We start from the raw sequence: 17,381 nt of genomic DNA on the forward strand, positions 1-17,381 counted from the left end.
AATTTGTTGAGGCCAATCCCCACCCCATATTCGCAGTTGTTACAGCAAATGATATCATCCTCATTTTATTTCAGTAAAATGACATTTAGGCCATGTATGGCAATCATGAAACTTTTTTCCATGGAATGTTAGTTTATCAAGTGGCAAGAGAGGGGCAGGCAACAAGGGTGGGAGGAGAGAATTCAGAAGGCATGGGATGAGAGGGTGAAAAGTGGGCAAAAAATATGAAATATTTTGTTCATATTTTTTTTTCCTGCCTTTTTCATGCCCTCTACCCACTCAGTACCTCTCATGCCTCTTCCTTTACCACCCCTACCATCACAATTGGGTAAATCTAGTATTACATGGGGAAAAACAATTCATGGTTGCCAAACATGGTAGAGTATAATATTTTCTAACGATGACCTAATGCCCATATTTATGTACGGCCAAATTGTTTGAGAAGTTTACAAAGATTTGGTTTGGGTTCAGCTGTTGGTGGGCTTGACAATTGGGCTCTCCCAAGGCCTTTCACGATCCGATTTGGCCTTCATTTTGGGGCTCTACTCAGCCCAGCTGATAGAAAGCGACCCTTTGTGCCATACATATTTTATATGGTACTCGTTGTCACACGCGTGGAAAGAATTGGGGTGTCCATCTTGTGGGGCATACCCATGACTTTAAGCCAAAGAGCCTCACCTGTACGGGTTTGGGAAAATTTGTTATTGGAAAAATTGCAAATGGGGGACACCAAAATTCGAGAATTGCCAACAGGGGAACACTTTTCTGTAAAAAATATAAATGAGGGTCAAAAACGAATTTACAGGAAAACCTAACAAAAATGCCCTGGGGCTTATCAAATCTAAAAAGGGGTTATCAAGTCTAAAAGGAGTTATCAGTCTAAATATAATTTAACAACTCTAACCTAAACAAGGTTATCAAATCTCGCCTGGGGATATAAAGTTCTCAACAGGGTTACTAAGTCTCACAAGGGGTTATCAAATCTTTATGAACTTGATAATCCTAGTTTACGTACTTGATAACCCCTATGGACATTTTGGTTAGGTTTTCACTGTTTTTTAGACTCGATAACCCTGTTTTCGACCCCCTTTATAAATTTTCAAAAGAGTGTCCCCGTATTTTGGCATCCCCCGTTTGCAATTTTTCCTTTGTATTTCTACATTTAGAGGGAAATGATAATAAGTATGCTTACTTTAGAGGGATAGCATGATAAATTGAAGGTCCCTCTAAAAAAAAATTGCATAGGGTTGGGTTAAGTTATCTTAATCGAAGATGACTTAATCGGGCTGTGCTGGGATCCTGATGATCACAGCTTCTTATTCTCTGTGCGCGAAGTTCCTCTGAACGACAGTGCGATCGTTCTCCACTTATGAATATCAATACTTTTATTCATACATTATTTTTATTCTTTTGTTTGTTAATAGTGCTAGGATTTTTATCTTTTCATTGTTTGACAGTGTGACGGTTCTTTGTTTTGTTTCATTTTAAAGGAGTCGAGGGGTTCTTTTTTCCTCTTCTCTTATCTTGTTGGGTTAGAGGTAAGGTTCTATGTCCTTCTCTTGTAACTCTTTTTTCATATTAATAAAATTTAAGGTGCCGGCCCGGGTTCCTAGATAAATTCCAGGTTAAGAAAAACTTTAAAAAATATTATTGGTCTTTGTAAACTTTTAGCTTCCCATCCAACAGTACTATGTAGCTTAGTGAGAGTACAAGTATGAGTACAAAGTATCATATGGGCCAAAGTGGAGAGAGTTAAAAAAGAAAGAAAGAAAGATTATACTCAAGTTTCCTTGGTCTCATTTGGGCAGCTGCCATCTGTTTTCGGCAAGGTTTTAAATTTCGGACCGAAATTTCAAGTTTCGGTCAACCGCGGAACCGGAATTGAGTAAACTCGAAACGTTACAAAATTTCGACCGAAGATTAAGGAAAATCACCAAAAAATCTGGATTTTATTCTTTATTTAATATTTTCCCAAAATTTCAGCTGAAATTACCCAAATTTCAGTAATTTTGTTCGAAATTTTGTACAAGATAATATATTATTTTATTTGATTTTTAGATTTCGTCCGAAATTTCGGTCTTGATGAGGAACGAAACGCATTCCAAAACCGAAATTTGAAACCATGGTTTTAGGTAGGCCAATGGGAAAATTGGGATCATTCACTTGCATATAAACTTGGTATTTGGAATATTTTTTTAACCATTTTTGTGTTTATGTGGTTTAATTTGTTAAACATGTTCGTGTAAGAAAATTGTTGAGAAAATCCATCGTGCAAATGCGATCCGATCGTGCACAAATAAATGAAAGCTAAAACAAGATACAAAGCAAAACTAGAGTTGTTGTCGAAGTAGATGTGATATCTCCACATCCTCTTTCTCGCATCGGTAACGCTTGGACAGACTTGCCTACCCAAATAAGAGGATAAAAAACTGCCTTCTCTTTCACCATTGGATATGTGGTGTCTCTATCATGGCCTGACTCATATAAAAGGTCCTCTAGGCCACACGATTGAGCACGGTCTCAACTTGTTCTTCCATCTTCATTGCCTCAGATAGTGTCCAAACTGGGTGAAGAGTTACTTGATCATAGATTTCCTGATGAAGATCACCGATGCAGAGAGCAATATCGTTCTTGGATGATAGCTGGTAGAACTCTTTAGTGTAATCCCGCTCTGATATGCTACCTTGGTGACAATTCTGATACTATTGGAAAAGTATATGCTCATCATTGATGGGTAGAAATCCGTCACGAAGGATCTGACGCATATGTGCCCATGTTCGGATCGGTCGTTTTCCCATCATTGTACGAGAGAGTTGGAGTGGGAGTTGATAGCATGAGTTTTGTTTTCTTCTCCTTGAGTACTTCCATATACTAGGAAATTCTCTCAACCGCTATAAGCCAATCAAGAAAATCTTCGATGTGGAGTTGGGCATTAAACTTTGGCAAATCCACCTTAATATGATAATCGTGGTCATGAGTTGCGGCTTGTGGAGGGCGACCACGGGCATACCTCGGATGGATGATGTCTTCGAATGCCTCATCACTAGAGGAATCATTGTTGGAAAAATATGTAACTCTAGGGCCGGGCGTGGAACTCGACGTAGAGCTTGAGTGTGCCGTTGCCAATCACCGTCGTCGATATAGGGTTTCTTGCGCTCGATAGGATTCAACCGTTCTGATTGCTCTGCTATTTGATTAATGGTAGTTGTAGAGCATTGAATATCTCTATTGTCACGATTGATTGATTTTCTCTTTCTGCATGGGAAGTCGTGGAGTGCAGCAGGATTCTGATACCACCTGGCATAGTCAGAAGCACAAAGAACGAGTTGGGATTGATCGACGTCAACACCCAATGGATGAGCCTACAAAAGGTGTTCTACAAATCCATGAAGAACAAGTAAACAAACACTTTCTCTAAGAAAAAAGAGCAAGCATTTCTTTGATTTCAAAAGAAAAAAATTGTAATTAATTCTTGTATTCACGTCCATTTATTACCAGTGTTTTAAAATGCGGATGCGGCATGTAACGCAGCCAAAGAAAATCCAAGTCGACTTAGCACAATGCGGACTCGGCAGACGCAACTAAGTATTTGGCTGACATGGTCATAATTCGAGAGTCAAAGGAGTTTTTACTAAACATCAGCATCTTCATTAGCAAAAGAAGAAAGCCAGTTTTATGCTCTTCCTAAGGCCCTGTTTGGATTGCAAGAAAACACATTTCTGGCAGAAAATTTTTTCTTGAGAAAAATTGTTCTTTCTACGTTTTAGAGCGAAATGTTATATTTTGGTTAATTTAGAAGGATAACAAGATACTTCAAGTAAAAATTGTATAGGGTTGGGTTAAGTTATCATTTTCTTGTGTAAAAAAAGTAGGAGATTTAGAAATATTTTTCCTAGAAAATTCTTGCATTCCTAACAGGGCCTAAGCAGACACTTGTTGGGCATTTCCCTGATTTCCTATTGCCTAACAGGTTCGATCATACTCATCCACTCACAATCAAGATTCAAGAAATCCTAGGATACGAAAAATAGAAAGTATTGGCCGGTGATTCTGCAGTTGCAGTTGTAATTGAAGAAGGAAAGAACCGTAAAAATATCAGGGCATTTCCCTAATTTCCTATTGCCTAATAAACCTGATCGACTTCTACAAGCAAGCTATATTAGCTTAAAAGGAAAGTAATTAACGCTGATCTTTGGATATTCATTTTTCATTTCTATTTTGTAAAGAGATAAACTCAAGAAACGAAACTACGTAGAAAGGGCATTCCTATTGGCTATATAAAGTAAGCCATATTACCACAAAAATTACTTCTAACACTTGGTACGAAGACAGGCCAAAGAATACTCCTCTTTTTTCCAGGTATGCGGTATGCCTTAATACCATATTAATAAGGCCATCTTTTATCATCGATTTAAAATTATTGAACTTAATTTTCAGTCTAATAATAGTTCGTTCAAATTCTAAGATCAAAGTTGCGGATTCATATAACTCACTCTCCCTTTCTTGGTGTTATCTGATCAGTTGTTTCCATTCAAGTCAAGTTGCAATGGTACCCGTCTGGTTTTACGAGTTCCTGCCTACGAAAGCGAGAGAGGATGAGAAAAAGAGAAAGAGAGATGAGGAGGAGGAGGAGGAGGAAGAGAGAGAGGATGGGAGAAAGAGAAAGAGAAACGAGGAGGTGGACGGGAGATGGGTGGAGATTCGGGGTGATATGATATTTATAAAGTATACTGATCTACGTTCATCTTGGCCAATTCTGAAGAAATTGACTGCCAGCGATGTAGAAAGCCTTTATAGGTTGGTTTTGTCCAAGAAAATGGTCAGAAATCACATATTTCCATTTTGGGACGATCTCACAGTTACGAGGGTCGTTACCGGAGGTATGCTTGTTCCTGTTCACATAAAAGATGTTGATACAGGATCGACCCACCGCTTGATATTCAGAAAATGGCATGGAAATAACATGTTCGTGATCCAATCCAATTGGAAGCAAGAGTTTGTTAAACGTAGAGGACTCAACAAAGGAGATGTAATCGGGTTGTGCTGGGATCCTGATGATGGCTGCTTCTTATTCTCTGTGCGCGAAGTCCCTCTGAACGACAGTGGAGTCGTTCTCCACTTATGAAGATCGATACTTTTATTCATACATTATTTTTATTCTTTTATTTGTTACTAGTGCTGGGATTTTTATCTTTTCCATAGTTTGACAGTGTGAAAGTTCTTTATTTTGTTTCGTTGTAAAGGAGTTAAGGGGTTCTTTTAGTTTTTTCCTCTTCTCCTATCTTTTTTTTGGATTAGAGTCAAGGTTCCATGTCCTCCTCTTGTAACTTCTTTTTCATATTAAGAAAATTTAAGGTGCCGCCCCGGGTTCCTAGATAAATTCCGGGGTAATTTAGAAAGGTCTTTGTAAACCTTTAGCTTCCCATTGAACAGTACTATGTAGCGTAGTGAGAGTACAAGTACGGATATGAAGTATCACATGGGCCACAGTGGAGACAGTTTAAGTTTAATTCCTTGGTCTCATTTGGGCAGCCATCTGTTTTAGGTAGAGTTGGGATCAATTAGTTGCAAATAAACTTGTTATATGGGAGAATTTTTACTTTTTTTAGTATGATTATGTGGTTTAATTTGTTAAACCTGTTCATGTTAACAAATTGTTGAGAAAATCCGCTAGGCAAATCCGATCTGATCATTCACAAATGAACGATAAGTAAAATAAGATACCAAGCCACAAGATAAGCACTGAGATTTTACGCGGTTTGGCCAATGCATACATCTACGGGGCGAGAACACGATCTTCCCCTATGAGAAAAATAATATACAAGGATTACAATGGATTAACCCAAAACCCACGTACAAACCCAAATCCCTTTTCTTGTCTACTCAACTAAGATTGTACAAGAGAGTTAGCCAAGGGAAAAACCCAAAAAGAAAACTCAAGAAGACCCAACACACACACAAACCCGCAACCCTTACATTGAATGAAAAAAATTTCTAATTTCCATCGGAAAGGTTTTTCTTGCAATCGAAACAGGGCCTTAGGTGCATGTATTTTTTAAAACAATATGCAGGGCCCCACCCTTGTTGAAGATCCAAACCGTTCATTTGTTAGGCTGGTATGTAAATAAGCTATGCCTTGAAAATCTTCTCGATTGGATGATCCAAACCCTGTAGAGGGACGTTAACATATAGAAAGCACGAACAGATCAATGGATCAAGATGCTGTGGAGATGATTTTCAGGGCATAGGGTTTTTACAATGATCGCTCTCTCATGCAACAGCCGGTCCGAGAATGCCTAGCAAATCCCATGAAAATATATTGTTTGGCTTAATCTTAACCGCGTTTAGAGCTGCAATTCTAACGGTCCAGATTTCTTGTTTGAAGTCGTTTACTCTTGGAACTATCGTACTTGACGCATAGTAAAATCTCGATTACCTTTGCTCAACTCGTTTCTGCGTGTATTTTTCTTTTTTGCAAAAACAAGACCATGGTTTGAGTTAGATGATGGACCCACCCTATGCACGGGCTTGTGTGGAAATCGTAGGACCCAACCCATCAAAATATGAGGTAACATGGTGTGTCCCACCTTATGCATGGGTTTTCTTGGAGTACCCATCCTAATCAAAACATGATGTAAAATGGCTGTCCCTGTTAAAGTATAAAAGATTAAATAACACCTTCTCCAACGAAGTTTTTGGAGTGTGGTTGGTTGTTTCACATGGAGTGTTAGGGGCCGTTTGGATACGCAGATTTTAGAATCCAGGTTTTAGATTGAAAACAGTGTAAAAGAGGCTTCATGATCAAGCTGTTGTATGCCGTCCTTAAAGCGTTTCTTGGATTTTAAGTAAGAAATCCAAGTTTTAGAAATCTCTCCCGCATCTTTAGATTTCTAAAACCTAGAAATATTGGAGGATCTGCACCCTCTTGCTGACGGAAAGAAGGGTGAGAAGTCAAAAACGACGGCCGGTCTGCTTCTTCTATTGTATCTTAGCTACAATTTTGAAGAAATCCCGAATTATAAAATCTGCATATCCAAACGGCCCCTAAAGGTTTTATGGAGGTTTATCACATAATACATTTATGAAAGGGGTTTTGCCTGTAGCTAGATGGTTGAGGCTTTGTATCTCAATCTTGAAGAAAAAAATATGTTTCTGAAAAAACAAAACCAAATTTAAAATGGAATTTGAGAATACCCCAAGTTATGCTATCATAGCAAATGGTTATAAATGTTATGGATGAATGCTCGACCAATTCATCCCTAATTGTTCATGGGAAATGATATCAGCCCAACCATGTTTTAATAATTGCACTACCATCTTGTCTTTTCTTTTTTAATTGGCTCGTGAGAGTTTTTGCGAACTGTAATAACCTTTGACAGCTCTTTAAATAATAAAAGGCAAGATAAGTTGGTGCAAATATCAGAACATGGTTGTGCTGATATCATTTCCTTTGTTTAAGGGTTTTGCTAACGAGTGCCCTAAGGAGCATTGGAAACTTCATTTTACACATGTTTTGAAACATGTGTAAAATGAGTGTAAAATATAGTTTCCAGTGCTTCCATGGCACTCATTAGCAAAACCCTTCGAGTGCCGGAATTCTCTCCTTGGCCATCATTCTTTTTCTTTTCTTTTTTGATTGACTTCTTTCTTAACCCACATATGGAAGCATACCGACTTCCATGACACTCATTAGCAAAACCTTTCGAGTGCCAGAATTCTCTCCTTGGCCGTCATACGATGTAATCATGGGGGACTCCTGGTCCCTTCTTCATGTGTGTGTATATATATTTGTCAATTAAAAAAAAAAAAAAAATCCTTTCGAGTGCACACCTAAGGGCACTCGTTAGCAAAACCCATTGTTTGTTTAACGAGCAAAGACCCAGCAACTTAGTAGAGCTGGCTTGACTCAATGTGATGGTCTAAAGAGAGTTTACGAGCAGCATTCAGCAACATGGATTCTCTCCATCAGTGCTTCAATAAAAACAGGGAAATAAAGGCTTATTATGTTCTGTATCCTGGGTTAATGTATAAGAAACCAAACTGTACACATCAAATGTATCATTCTAATGAAAAAAAATCACTGAATAGAAAAAAGGCTTCTCAACATATGTAAAGCATCATTCTAATGAAAAACTATGGATGAAACAAAATGGCATCCTCCAAGTAAAGAGGCCATATCTGCAACTGTACATGAGCACACATGACGAGGGCAAACAAGCAGTAACAAAGCCATGAGAGAGAGAGAGAGAGAGAGAGAGAGAGAGAGAGAGAGAGAGAGAGAGAGAGAACCACAAATTATATGGAGAAGGGTTTTGCGTACACATCAAATGGTTCGCAAGCAGTTAACTGCGGCTCCTGCAGTGACAGATGAAACCAGTTATCAGTCTCTTGAACATAGCTGCATCAATCTTGTTATAACATAGTCAGATTACTTATGATGTTACAGTTCTTGCTCTCATTTTTTTTTTTTCAATTGATGAGATATCGGTTCTTGCTCTTATTTCCAAGTGCTCTTGGTAGTAAAGGTCTTTGATTAGCAAGAGCTTTAATCTAACTTGCATTATGCTCATGCTTAAGCCTTAATTTATATATGTATGTAATTAAGAAAGTAAATACCTGTCTCAAAGTACCACCACCACTGCCTCCTGTTAAAAGCATGCTTATGAGTGATGTTACCGGACCACCATCCCCGCTGCCAGTACTGCGGATAGTGGATCGCATGGAAGTCAACATGCTTCCGTATGTAGCTCCATGTCCACGCTCGATTGCTTGGATGAAACAGTAAGTCATGGCACCTGTTGAAGTGATCCTTGATAGAGCCTGTTCAAATTAGTGAGTTATTGGGTTAATATATATTAAATCATGAGTAGCTAGAGAATTTACTTGACAAACTACAAAATTGGCCCTTTCTGCAGGGTTTTTTATTTGCAGTCTGACAGCATTGTGCTTAATCTTAATTTGCAACTTATTTAATAACCCTAGTCTTAAATGCCATTGAGACTAGATATAAAGGACAGCGATGCTTTACCGAAGTGTCAGCAGAGGTTTGATCATCATCACAACCACTGAATGAAATCGCCTCCCCACCACTAGTTCCTTTCCATACACCTGATCGGGGGCGATGGTCCTCCCATACGTACTGTCCACTCCTACACCCATAAAGAAATATATTAGCAATGCCAAAATATTTTTCAACGACTAAGCAATTGCAACTGATTCAGAAAGTTTGGCTATTAATTACTTACTATTAATTACTAAAGTAAGCTTCAGGAAATTCTGAATGTAAATTCCAAGTAATGGTCATTTGTTACACACTCCCACTCTCTACATCCAGGAGAAAGCACATATTTAAGACCAAAACATTTTCACTATGTGCAAGTGGTTCAGAAGATTTGAACCACAAAACCATTAGCAAGAGTTCCATGAGAAACATAGGATCAAATAACACCACTGAAACTTGGGTTGAGTTGGTTTGAGCATCTGGTGAGAGATAAATTGAATTTGACGTGACGAACCAGAGAAACCAATCACTTTCACCCTGTCATGCAGATTCATGGAGGATATCCTCATTTTTCTGTATAAACCATTAAATCACAACCAATGCTACGACTTGGTTTGTTGTTATACTTATTCTCTAAAGTTCTTTACATCTTCTAAGTCACCAGTCTCACAGACGTGACAGTAATTGCACCCTTACTGATTGGAAGCCCTGAATGGCAAGGGTGTGCATACAAACGCACAAACATATATGGGTATACAATGGTACTAGTAGTGAAAGCAGAAGACATAGTGAGTTAGATTCTTACAATCAATAAGTGGTCATTGAAAAATCCATTTCACAACAGCTTAAGGGTTGGTGGTGGTAGTGATGCAAAAGCAGGATATGATAGAGGATTTATGGGAAACTCTCATTTTGGTGAACGTTAAGAACCCTGAATCAGAAACTTCTTCTAAATAAATGCAAAAAGTATCGAAGGTTGACATAGCCCATATCAGTATGATGACAAACTAGAATAAAACACTGAGAACTCTGTTCCAGAATTCCATACAATACGATACAGCGGCCCAGTGCACTAGGCTCCTGCCATTACGGGGTCTGAGGAGGGCTAGATGTACGCAGCCTTACCCCTGCATTGCGGAGAGGCTGTTTCCGTGACTCGAACCCTTGACCACCAGGCCATAATGGAGCAACCTTACTGTTCCAGAATTCCATCACGGCTAAAAAAAACTCTTGCTTCAAGACCCTGAGGACAATCCAACAGTAATGTTCAGTCCTCCCAGCACTAATGCCTTCTCAGATAACTGAAGTTCTGAATCCATGTTTCTCCGCATGTTAAAGTGTTTCATATAAGCAGATAATGACTATAAAAATCAAATGTTCAGTGATTATTCATTTTTGGTGGTTCATGGCATGCTAGTCAATTTGGTGTCCATTCCACATAACAACACTCACACGCAAACCCATGTGTGCAAAATATTTAAATCAAATTCTTGGTGCAATTGAGAAGCATCTAGACTGATGAGATCTATAGTGGATTGAGCAATAATTCCAAGCAGCCAATGTATGACATAGTTTTAAAACTCCCCCGCGTCATCATGGAATCCCCCGAGTCGACACTCTTTTCCCTCGGCCACTTTCCTCACTTTACTCTACAGAGTCAATAAAAACTCCTTCGGCTCTCCCGAGTTATGACCACGCCAACAGAGTACTCAGCCGCGTCAACCGCATTCTTAGCCGAACCCGCGCTGAGTTGACAAGGAATTTTCTTGGCTGCATTTTGACCCGCATCCGTGTTTTTAAACACTGGTATGATATAGTAAGATGAGAAAGCCAAAGCTAGTAGAAGCTTACGTTTTGGAGCAAAAAATATCATTGGAAATAACAAAGCACAGTAAGAAATAAAAAAATCCATTCAAACAAGAAAAAATTAAATAATAAACTAAATGTAATTTGATAATTGGTCACTAACCTGTTCATTCTGCAGAGGAAGGGTAAATCTAGCACAGTGCCACTATGGCAAGAATCAACAATTGCATGAAGCTTGACACCACGAGGAAGAGGTTTGACAATTGTTGCATTGATTTCATCATCGACGATCATTCCCTGTGTTTCAAAGTCCAGAGGGCAAAGGGTTTCATCATACCCGTCAACCTCATCCCCGTTGTAGTTTCGCTGCTGGGAACCATGGCCCGAGTAGTGAAATACTAATGAGTCTCCTGGTTGACAACCTTGTACAAGCCAAAATAATGCCATCCGCAGGTTGTGCTTAGTTGGAATCTTGTACGGGTCAGTTTCTTCTTCTGCAAATCAACTTTCAAAAAAAGATATGATTATAATGGCTGGAGATGGACAACAGAAAATGAGAACCCAAGTTCTAGCTCATCAGCTAAACCATTTTCTCACAATCAGGAAAACCTCATCAGAGATTGGCAGAATTTGGAACACAGGTTTAAGCTTGCAGTAATCGGTATCAGTGCTGAAAAAATGACTAAGGAAGAAGACCACAAATAACTCAAAAATAAATATCATTCCTGAGTAACAAAATAGCATTTTTTGTTTGTGCCTTGTCTTAGAAAAACACATCAAGAAAAGACATAAGGAAGCATAGCCCAGAAATACCAAAACTTAACCACTAATGACCTGTTGAGAAATCACTCAAAATTTGAGCAAACATTTAAACTAGCTTCTCAAAAAGAGAGCCCACAAGGCAAACTGAAGTCCAGTCCTTTAGATTTCTATGTTGCTGGGAATACTAAAAGTCTGATGGAAGCTCAAAAGGTAACATAGAAATCCGATGGACTCCAAATTTTGGTCTAGATGAAACCTGGGACATGAGGGGGAAGTCTTATGGAAGCTCAAGATTTGGAGTACTAAGATGGCATCCCTTACCTCTTGGATGGATGAAACTATACTTCGATGGAAGCTCAAAAGGTAACCTAGGATGTGTGGGCATTGTTGGAATATTTCAGGATTCCTATGGCAAATCGATGTCCTCCTTTTCAAGCCCAGAAAGAGTGTGTGTGACATTATAATGAGGCTGAAGCAAGAGTTCTCCTATAGTCTAAGATGGTATGCAAATGCTATCGGATTCTTAATTATTGAAGGTGATTCAGCAAACGTCTTAGCATGGGCTAGCAACAAAGCAAGGGAACTTGGAAGTTAAGTAAATATTAGTTCAGAAATCAGTGATTTAGATCTGGAAATTGAACCACAATTCCAACATATGAAGAGATCAGCAAATGATCAAACCGATAAGCTGGCAAAGGAGCGGAGATTGTTAATACAGATTTAAGGTAGCAAGGGTGGAGCTTTAAAAGTTATTTGGGGGACTGTTTCTAGTGATTTGTGCTGTAAATACCTTGAGGGACGCCTTGCTCCTGTTTTGAATCTGCAGTTTAATTTTCTTTTAAATAAAATCGTTACTCTTCAAAAAACAAAAAAAGAAGAAAGAAAAAGAAAATAGATCAGACGTCTTTAAAATCCATCAACAACAAGTTTTCTGTTCAAATAGAACTTAAAGTATATACTATATATCCTAACAAAAATTACAACGAAACTACCTAGAGCAAATCTCAAATACTTTCATTTATCGCCACTCCACCAAATCTTTTCTTCCTCAGCTAATAAGCAGAACAACTGATTTCATCCTTCATATTGTAAAGTCAATCCTTACAGCCTAAAATCTTAAAATTCAAATTTCTCACAATTACAGCATTAAAATACACAAACCCGAATTATTCTTTGCTGTTGCAATTGAACAGAAAAACCATCTAAAATACTAATCGAAAATGCATCGTTCTCATCAAAAAGTTAAAACCCAACAACTCCTTGATATTAAAAATGCCAACCCAAAATAAGAGGGCGGGGGTATTGAAGTATAAATAATTAAATAACACCAACTCTAACAGCGTAAGCTTTTGGACTAACTGGTTGTTTCACAAAACTAAACAAATGCCAATCAGAAATAAGAGGGCGGGGGTATTGAAGTATAAATAATTAAATAGCACCAACTCTAACAGCTTAAGCTTTTGGACTAATTGGTTGTTTCACAGAACTAAACAAATCACACTAAGAATAACAAGTAAACATATTCTAGGCGTCGAATTGCAACACAATAACGAACCCATGAAGATAAAATCAAAATAAAAAAAGATTATGGAAGAAATAGGTATTGGGTACCATAAAATAAAAATGAACAATACTTGGCTGCCTAACCTCACGCAATCACATGCTGACACGTCATCAAAGTGAAAAGAGAGAGTGGGAGGCTTATTTTTTTAATTCTAAACAATTAATAAGGTGTCAGCATGTGATTGCATCCAAGTATTGTTCAATAAAAATAAGGGAAAAATACACTTAGACCCCCTGTGGTTTCTGACACATTGAACTTAACCGCTAATGTTTAAAAAGTTACAAGTAGACACCTATGGTTTCAATTTGTGTTCGTCAACAGATTGAAGGGTTAGGATGATCCGATGGAGCTGATTTTTTAGGCACACCCTATCTATGTCAGGGCCCATCAAATTAACGCTTCGGATCATCCAAACAATGAGGGCCCACTGTGTTTTTTATAGTGTTTGGATTCGGGTATGGGCGCCCACATTGTTTGGATGATCCAAAGCGTTCATTTGATGGGCCATAACATAGATAGGGTGTGCCCAAAAAATCAGCTCCATCGGATCATCCTAACCTTTCAATCTGTGGACGAAGAGTCAACTGAGGGGGCCTACCTTATACAAATTGAAACCACATGGGTCTAAGTGTATTTTTCCCTAAAAATAAAGAAGATTAAGAAAGAAAAGGGTTTTGGGTAATGTGGTCGTACCGGTAAGCATGATGATTGAGGATTCAGGGAATTTAAAGCGATTTATGAGGAGATAACGCATACACTTGGCATCGTTGAGGCAACCTTTGAGCTCGTGACGGGAATAACGATATGAGATGCCACATATAACGGCCTTTTTCCGGCCGTGGGGGGAGGGAGGTGGGCCAGGAGGAGCATGGTTGTAGGGAGATGGAGCCTGAGGAGGAGGAGGGGCATTCTGGTAATTATTGGACGGAGAAGGGGCAATGTTCCGGTTATCGGCGATTAGGGTTATGGCTTGACAGAGGGCACATCGGATGGATTTGGCGTTGGGAGGGAGCTGAAGGGGAGTCCGGCAGTTGGAGCAGTTCACCAGCATCAACATGGCGCTGAACAGAGAAGGGGAAAAGGGGGTAGAAATAACGAACGAGGGGGGTGCGTTGTTTTTCTCTGTCCTTTAGTTTTGCAGGGGAGATTTAGAGAGGAGTCGTTGAGATTGAACGAATGAGTTTTGTGATTATGGAGAGGGTGTGTGTGTGTGTCTTTTTCTCCTGGACTTTCCGTATCGTTCTAGGCTTTTTGAAAAGTGGAGATTGACAAAGTACTATAATGCCCTTATACGATTGAAAAAAACACTTAAAACGCCACTGGTCTAATAAATTTAGAAAGGTTATCAACTTCAATGATTATTTGGACCCCTAATGTAGATATTACTGAGGGTTACTTTAGTATTTTAAGTTAACCTGGGCCCACTTAAGAAAGACTTTAAAAAACTGCACGTCACATTCACGCGTTTCACTCGTATTATAATAAGGAATGCGCATTCTCGAACTTGGACGGGTGACGAGTCTTTCCTTAGTAGGTGGCTTCGAATTTTTTATGTTCCCACGAGAAAAGCATCTTTTTACGGCTACTCTCGCTTTCTCTTTCTAGAATATTGACTCATGCTCGGGTCCGATGAGCTTTCCTCACACCCCTTGCTAATAGTCTAATAGCAATGGGTATGGAAATATCAATTGCTTCTCAAAATAAAAATTAAGGATGGAATTGATATTCCCACACCCCAACACTCTTTTGCTATTATAAGGGTCTGAGGAAAGTTCCTCATATCCCGACCTGAGCCAAGTTTTGTTTTTCATATCAGAATCAATTCATTTTCTTTGTAGTGCTCCAGTGCTCTTTAATATCTATCTTATTCTTGTTCAAACTGAACAGCCCAAACCCTCTCTACTCGTGAAGTCACGAGAACCAATGTCTCTTGCCTCTTCATTATAGATAGTGAGAGAACCGATGTCTCTTGCGTGGCTAATCACAGGAGGAGAGGAAATTCCCTCTAAAACACATTGCCCTAGCATTCTCCTTCGAAAATCTCAGATATTGAACTGCCACCACACATGCCTTCTCCTTCGCAAACCCACCTCCGCATTCGATGATCTGGAGCAGATTGTTCATAATAAGTAAATTCCTTCTGTTAGACCATTCATTAACAACCATTTTTTATGATAATAATAACTAGTAAAGAACTTTTTCCTAAGAATAAGGATCATTAAAAATGACAACGGCACCTTGGTACCTTTTGGATGGAAATTTTTCCAGGCGAGAAAAATAATTCAAGGTTCTGACTTCTGAGGGTTATAATTTTATTACAAAATAGGGAAATTTTTTTTTTTAGAAAATATTTTCTATAGAAAATTAGTTAGCTAAGCGCTAAAAAACTTTATTTTAGTTTTGGGAAAGAGATATTACTCCCACTTGTCCAGTAATCAAAGCCATTCTACAGCTTAAAAATCTCCCACCACTAATGATCCTAACAGTTCAATCCCTGTCTTTTAACTCTAGTTTTGGAAAATAAAAAGGGAAGGATCACAAAGTAGATATTTTTGGAAAACTAAATAAAAATAAAATTAAAAATAACTGAAGCTAAGGGCATGTTGGGCAACAATGGAATTCTTTTATATATTTTCCTTGGAAAAGAACTTTCTGTGATTTGTTAATGTTAAAAGAGCTAGGGACTTTTGCAGACAGGCATTTCACGGCTGGCTGCTACATGAGAGAGCAACCACCGAATTAAATGAACTAAGACAAAATCTGCTGAAATGTGAGCCGAATTAAGTGAATTAAGACAAAATCTGCTGAAATGTGAGGTGTGGCTGCTCTCTCATGCATCAGCTAGTCACAAAATGCCCTTTTGCGGAGGTCCCTAGCAAATCCCTAGTTAAAATTATTTTAAGGAAAATGCCTTTCTAGAAAAGTTTCAGGTTAATATGTGAAATTTTGTTGTTTCATAGTGAAAGATCATGGTCTCACCCATGGATATAGGCATGTTGGCCGAACTATGTAAAATGTCGTTGTTCACCTTATGGGTTCGTTTTATTTGTATTTTTTCATTTATTTGTACACGATCAGATTTTATTTTTTGGGTGGACTTTCTTAACACCCTTTAAAAATAGATTTCTGAGCTTGAGACTTGCTTAGTATAAAGGCGGCATTTCAAAAACATAGCTGCGAGGATGTCCCATTGGATGCACATCATCCAATTGTATTTATTACTTCTTTAATTTTAGAGTTTTCAAGGGAATTATAAGGGAAGTGATATATCCGCCCCTTTTGATTGCCATTGTCCATGGCAATCAACCCCATTGAATCCTTCTAATGTGAAGTACATCAGCCCCTTTGCAGTCATTGATACACTGCTGCTGGCCACTGTAGAAGCGTCTTTGAATTCGTGGGAAGGTAATCGGATCTTGGAAGAAAATGTTCGATTCTTGATTTTTCACCATGAGTGAGGGAACGCAGGGATTAAAGCCAAGGAAGAATCATCGGGATAGGGTTCTTGTATTCAACAAGAAAATGGAAGATTTGGAGAAATAAGATTAGCACACTAATCGATAATTTCCCAAATCCTAAGGAAGAACAAGGGATAAAAGAGGAGAGAAAATATCTCTCTAATTTCATTCCAAATAACAAACTCAAGCTAAAACTCCCCTTACAAATGAGAAGAAATGGTTGTATATAGGAGGCCAATACATGGTAAAGTCCCAAAAACACCGCTACTTATGCCAAAATGACTAAAGATGACAAGAAAAGTGCAAAATAACCAAACTACCCCTACGTGTTAGAAATGAAGGAAATAGGCTAATCCTAGAGTAATGAGCAATCTAGGGCTAATGTGAATTGTCTAGGGGATGATCCTGCATCAGTGTCCCAAGTAATCAAAAGGGGCGCATATATCACTTCCAGAATTATAAATGTAGTTGGGTGATATGGATCGAATGAGTGGCCATTGAGGATGTGCTTTTGCAAGGGAACCCTTCAATTTAGCACTCCTCTTCTAAGATTTAGCATCTTTTGGGGGATAAACTTTTCTAATAATAATAAAAAAGAGGAATGCTAAAGTGAAGGGTGCCATTGCAAAAGCCCAGCTGCAAGGGTGCTCCATTGGATCCATGTCACCACAATGCGCTTATCTTTCCTTTAATTTTGTATTTTTATCTCTAATGTATCCTCCAAATTTGATCAATGAACTTTGGCTCTGTTCACTTGTTTTCCCGGGAAAGGAAAAGAAAATATTTCCCG

At 38.6% G+C, this 17,381-nt stretch overlaps 1 protein-coding gene across 1 annotated transcript; it reads right to left on the reverse strand.

Moving 5' to 3' along the window:
* Positions 1-7,985: 7,985 nt before the first annotated feature.
* On the reverse strand, positions 7,986-14,359 carry LOC143877143 (metacaspase-1-like). Its single transcript, XM_077379009.1, has 5 exons — positions 13,827-14,359; positions 10,971-11,301; positions 9,029-9,149; positions 8,617-8,820; positions 7,986-8,355 (listed from the first exon to the last, which is right to left on the reverse strand). Exons 1-5 carry the CDS (start codon positions 14,188-14,190, stop codon positions 8,296-8,298), a joined length of 1,080 nt encoding a protein of 359 aa, XP_077235124.1. The 5' UTR covers positions 14,191-14,359; the 3' UTR covers positions 7,986-8,295.
* Between the last annotated feature and the right edge of the window lie 3,022 nt (positions 14,360-17,381).

This window comes from Tasmannia lanceolata, unplaced genomic scaffold (assembly GCF_043159265.1).
Source record: "Tasmannia lanceolata isolate RefF3 unplaced genomic scaffold, GAP_Taslan_0.1 ptg000005l, whole genome shotgun sequence".
NCBI classification, from domain to species: Eukaryota; Viridiplantae; Streptophyta; class Magnoliopsida; order Canellales; family Winteraceae; genus Tasmannia; species Tasmannia lanceolata.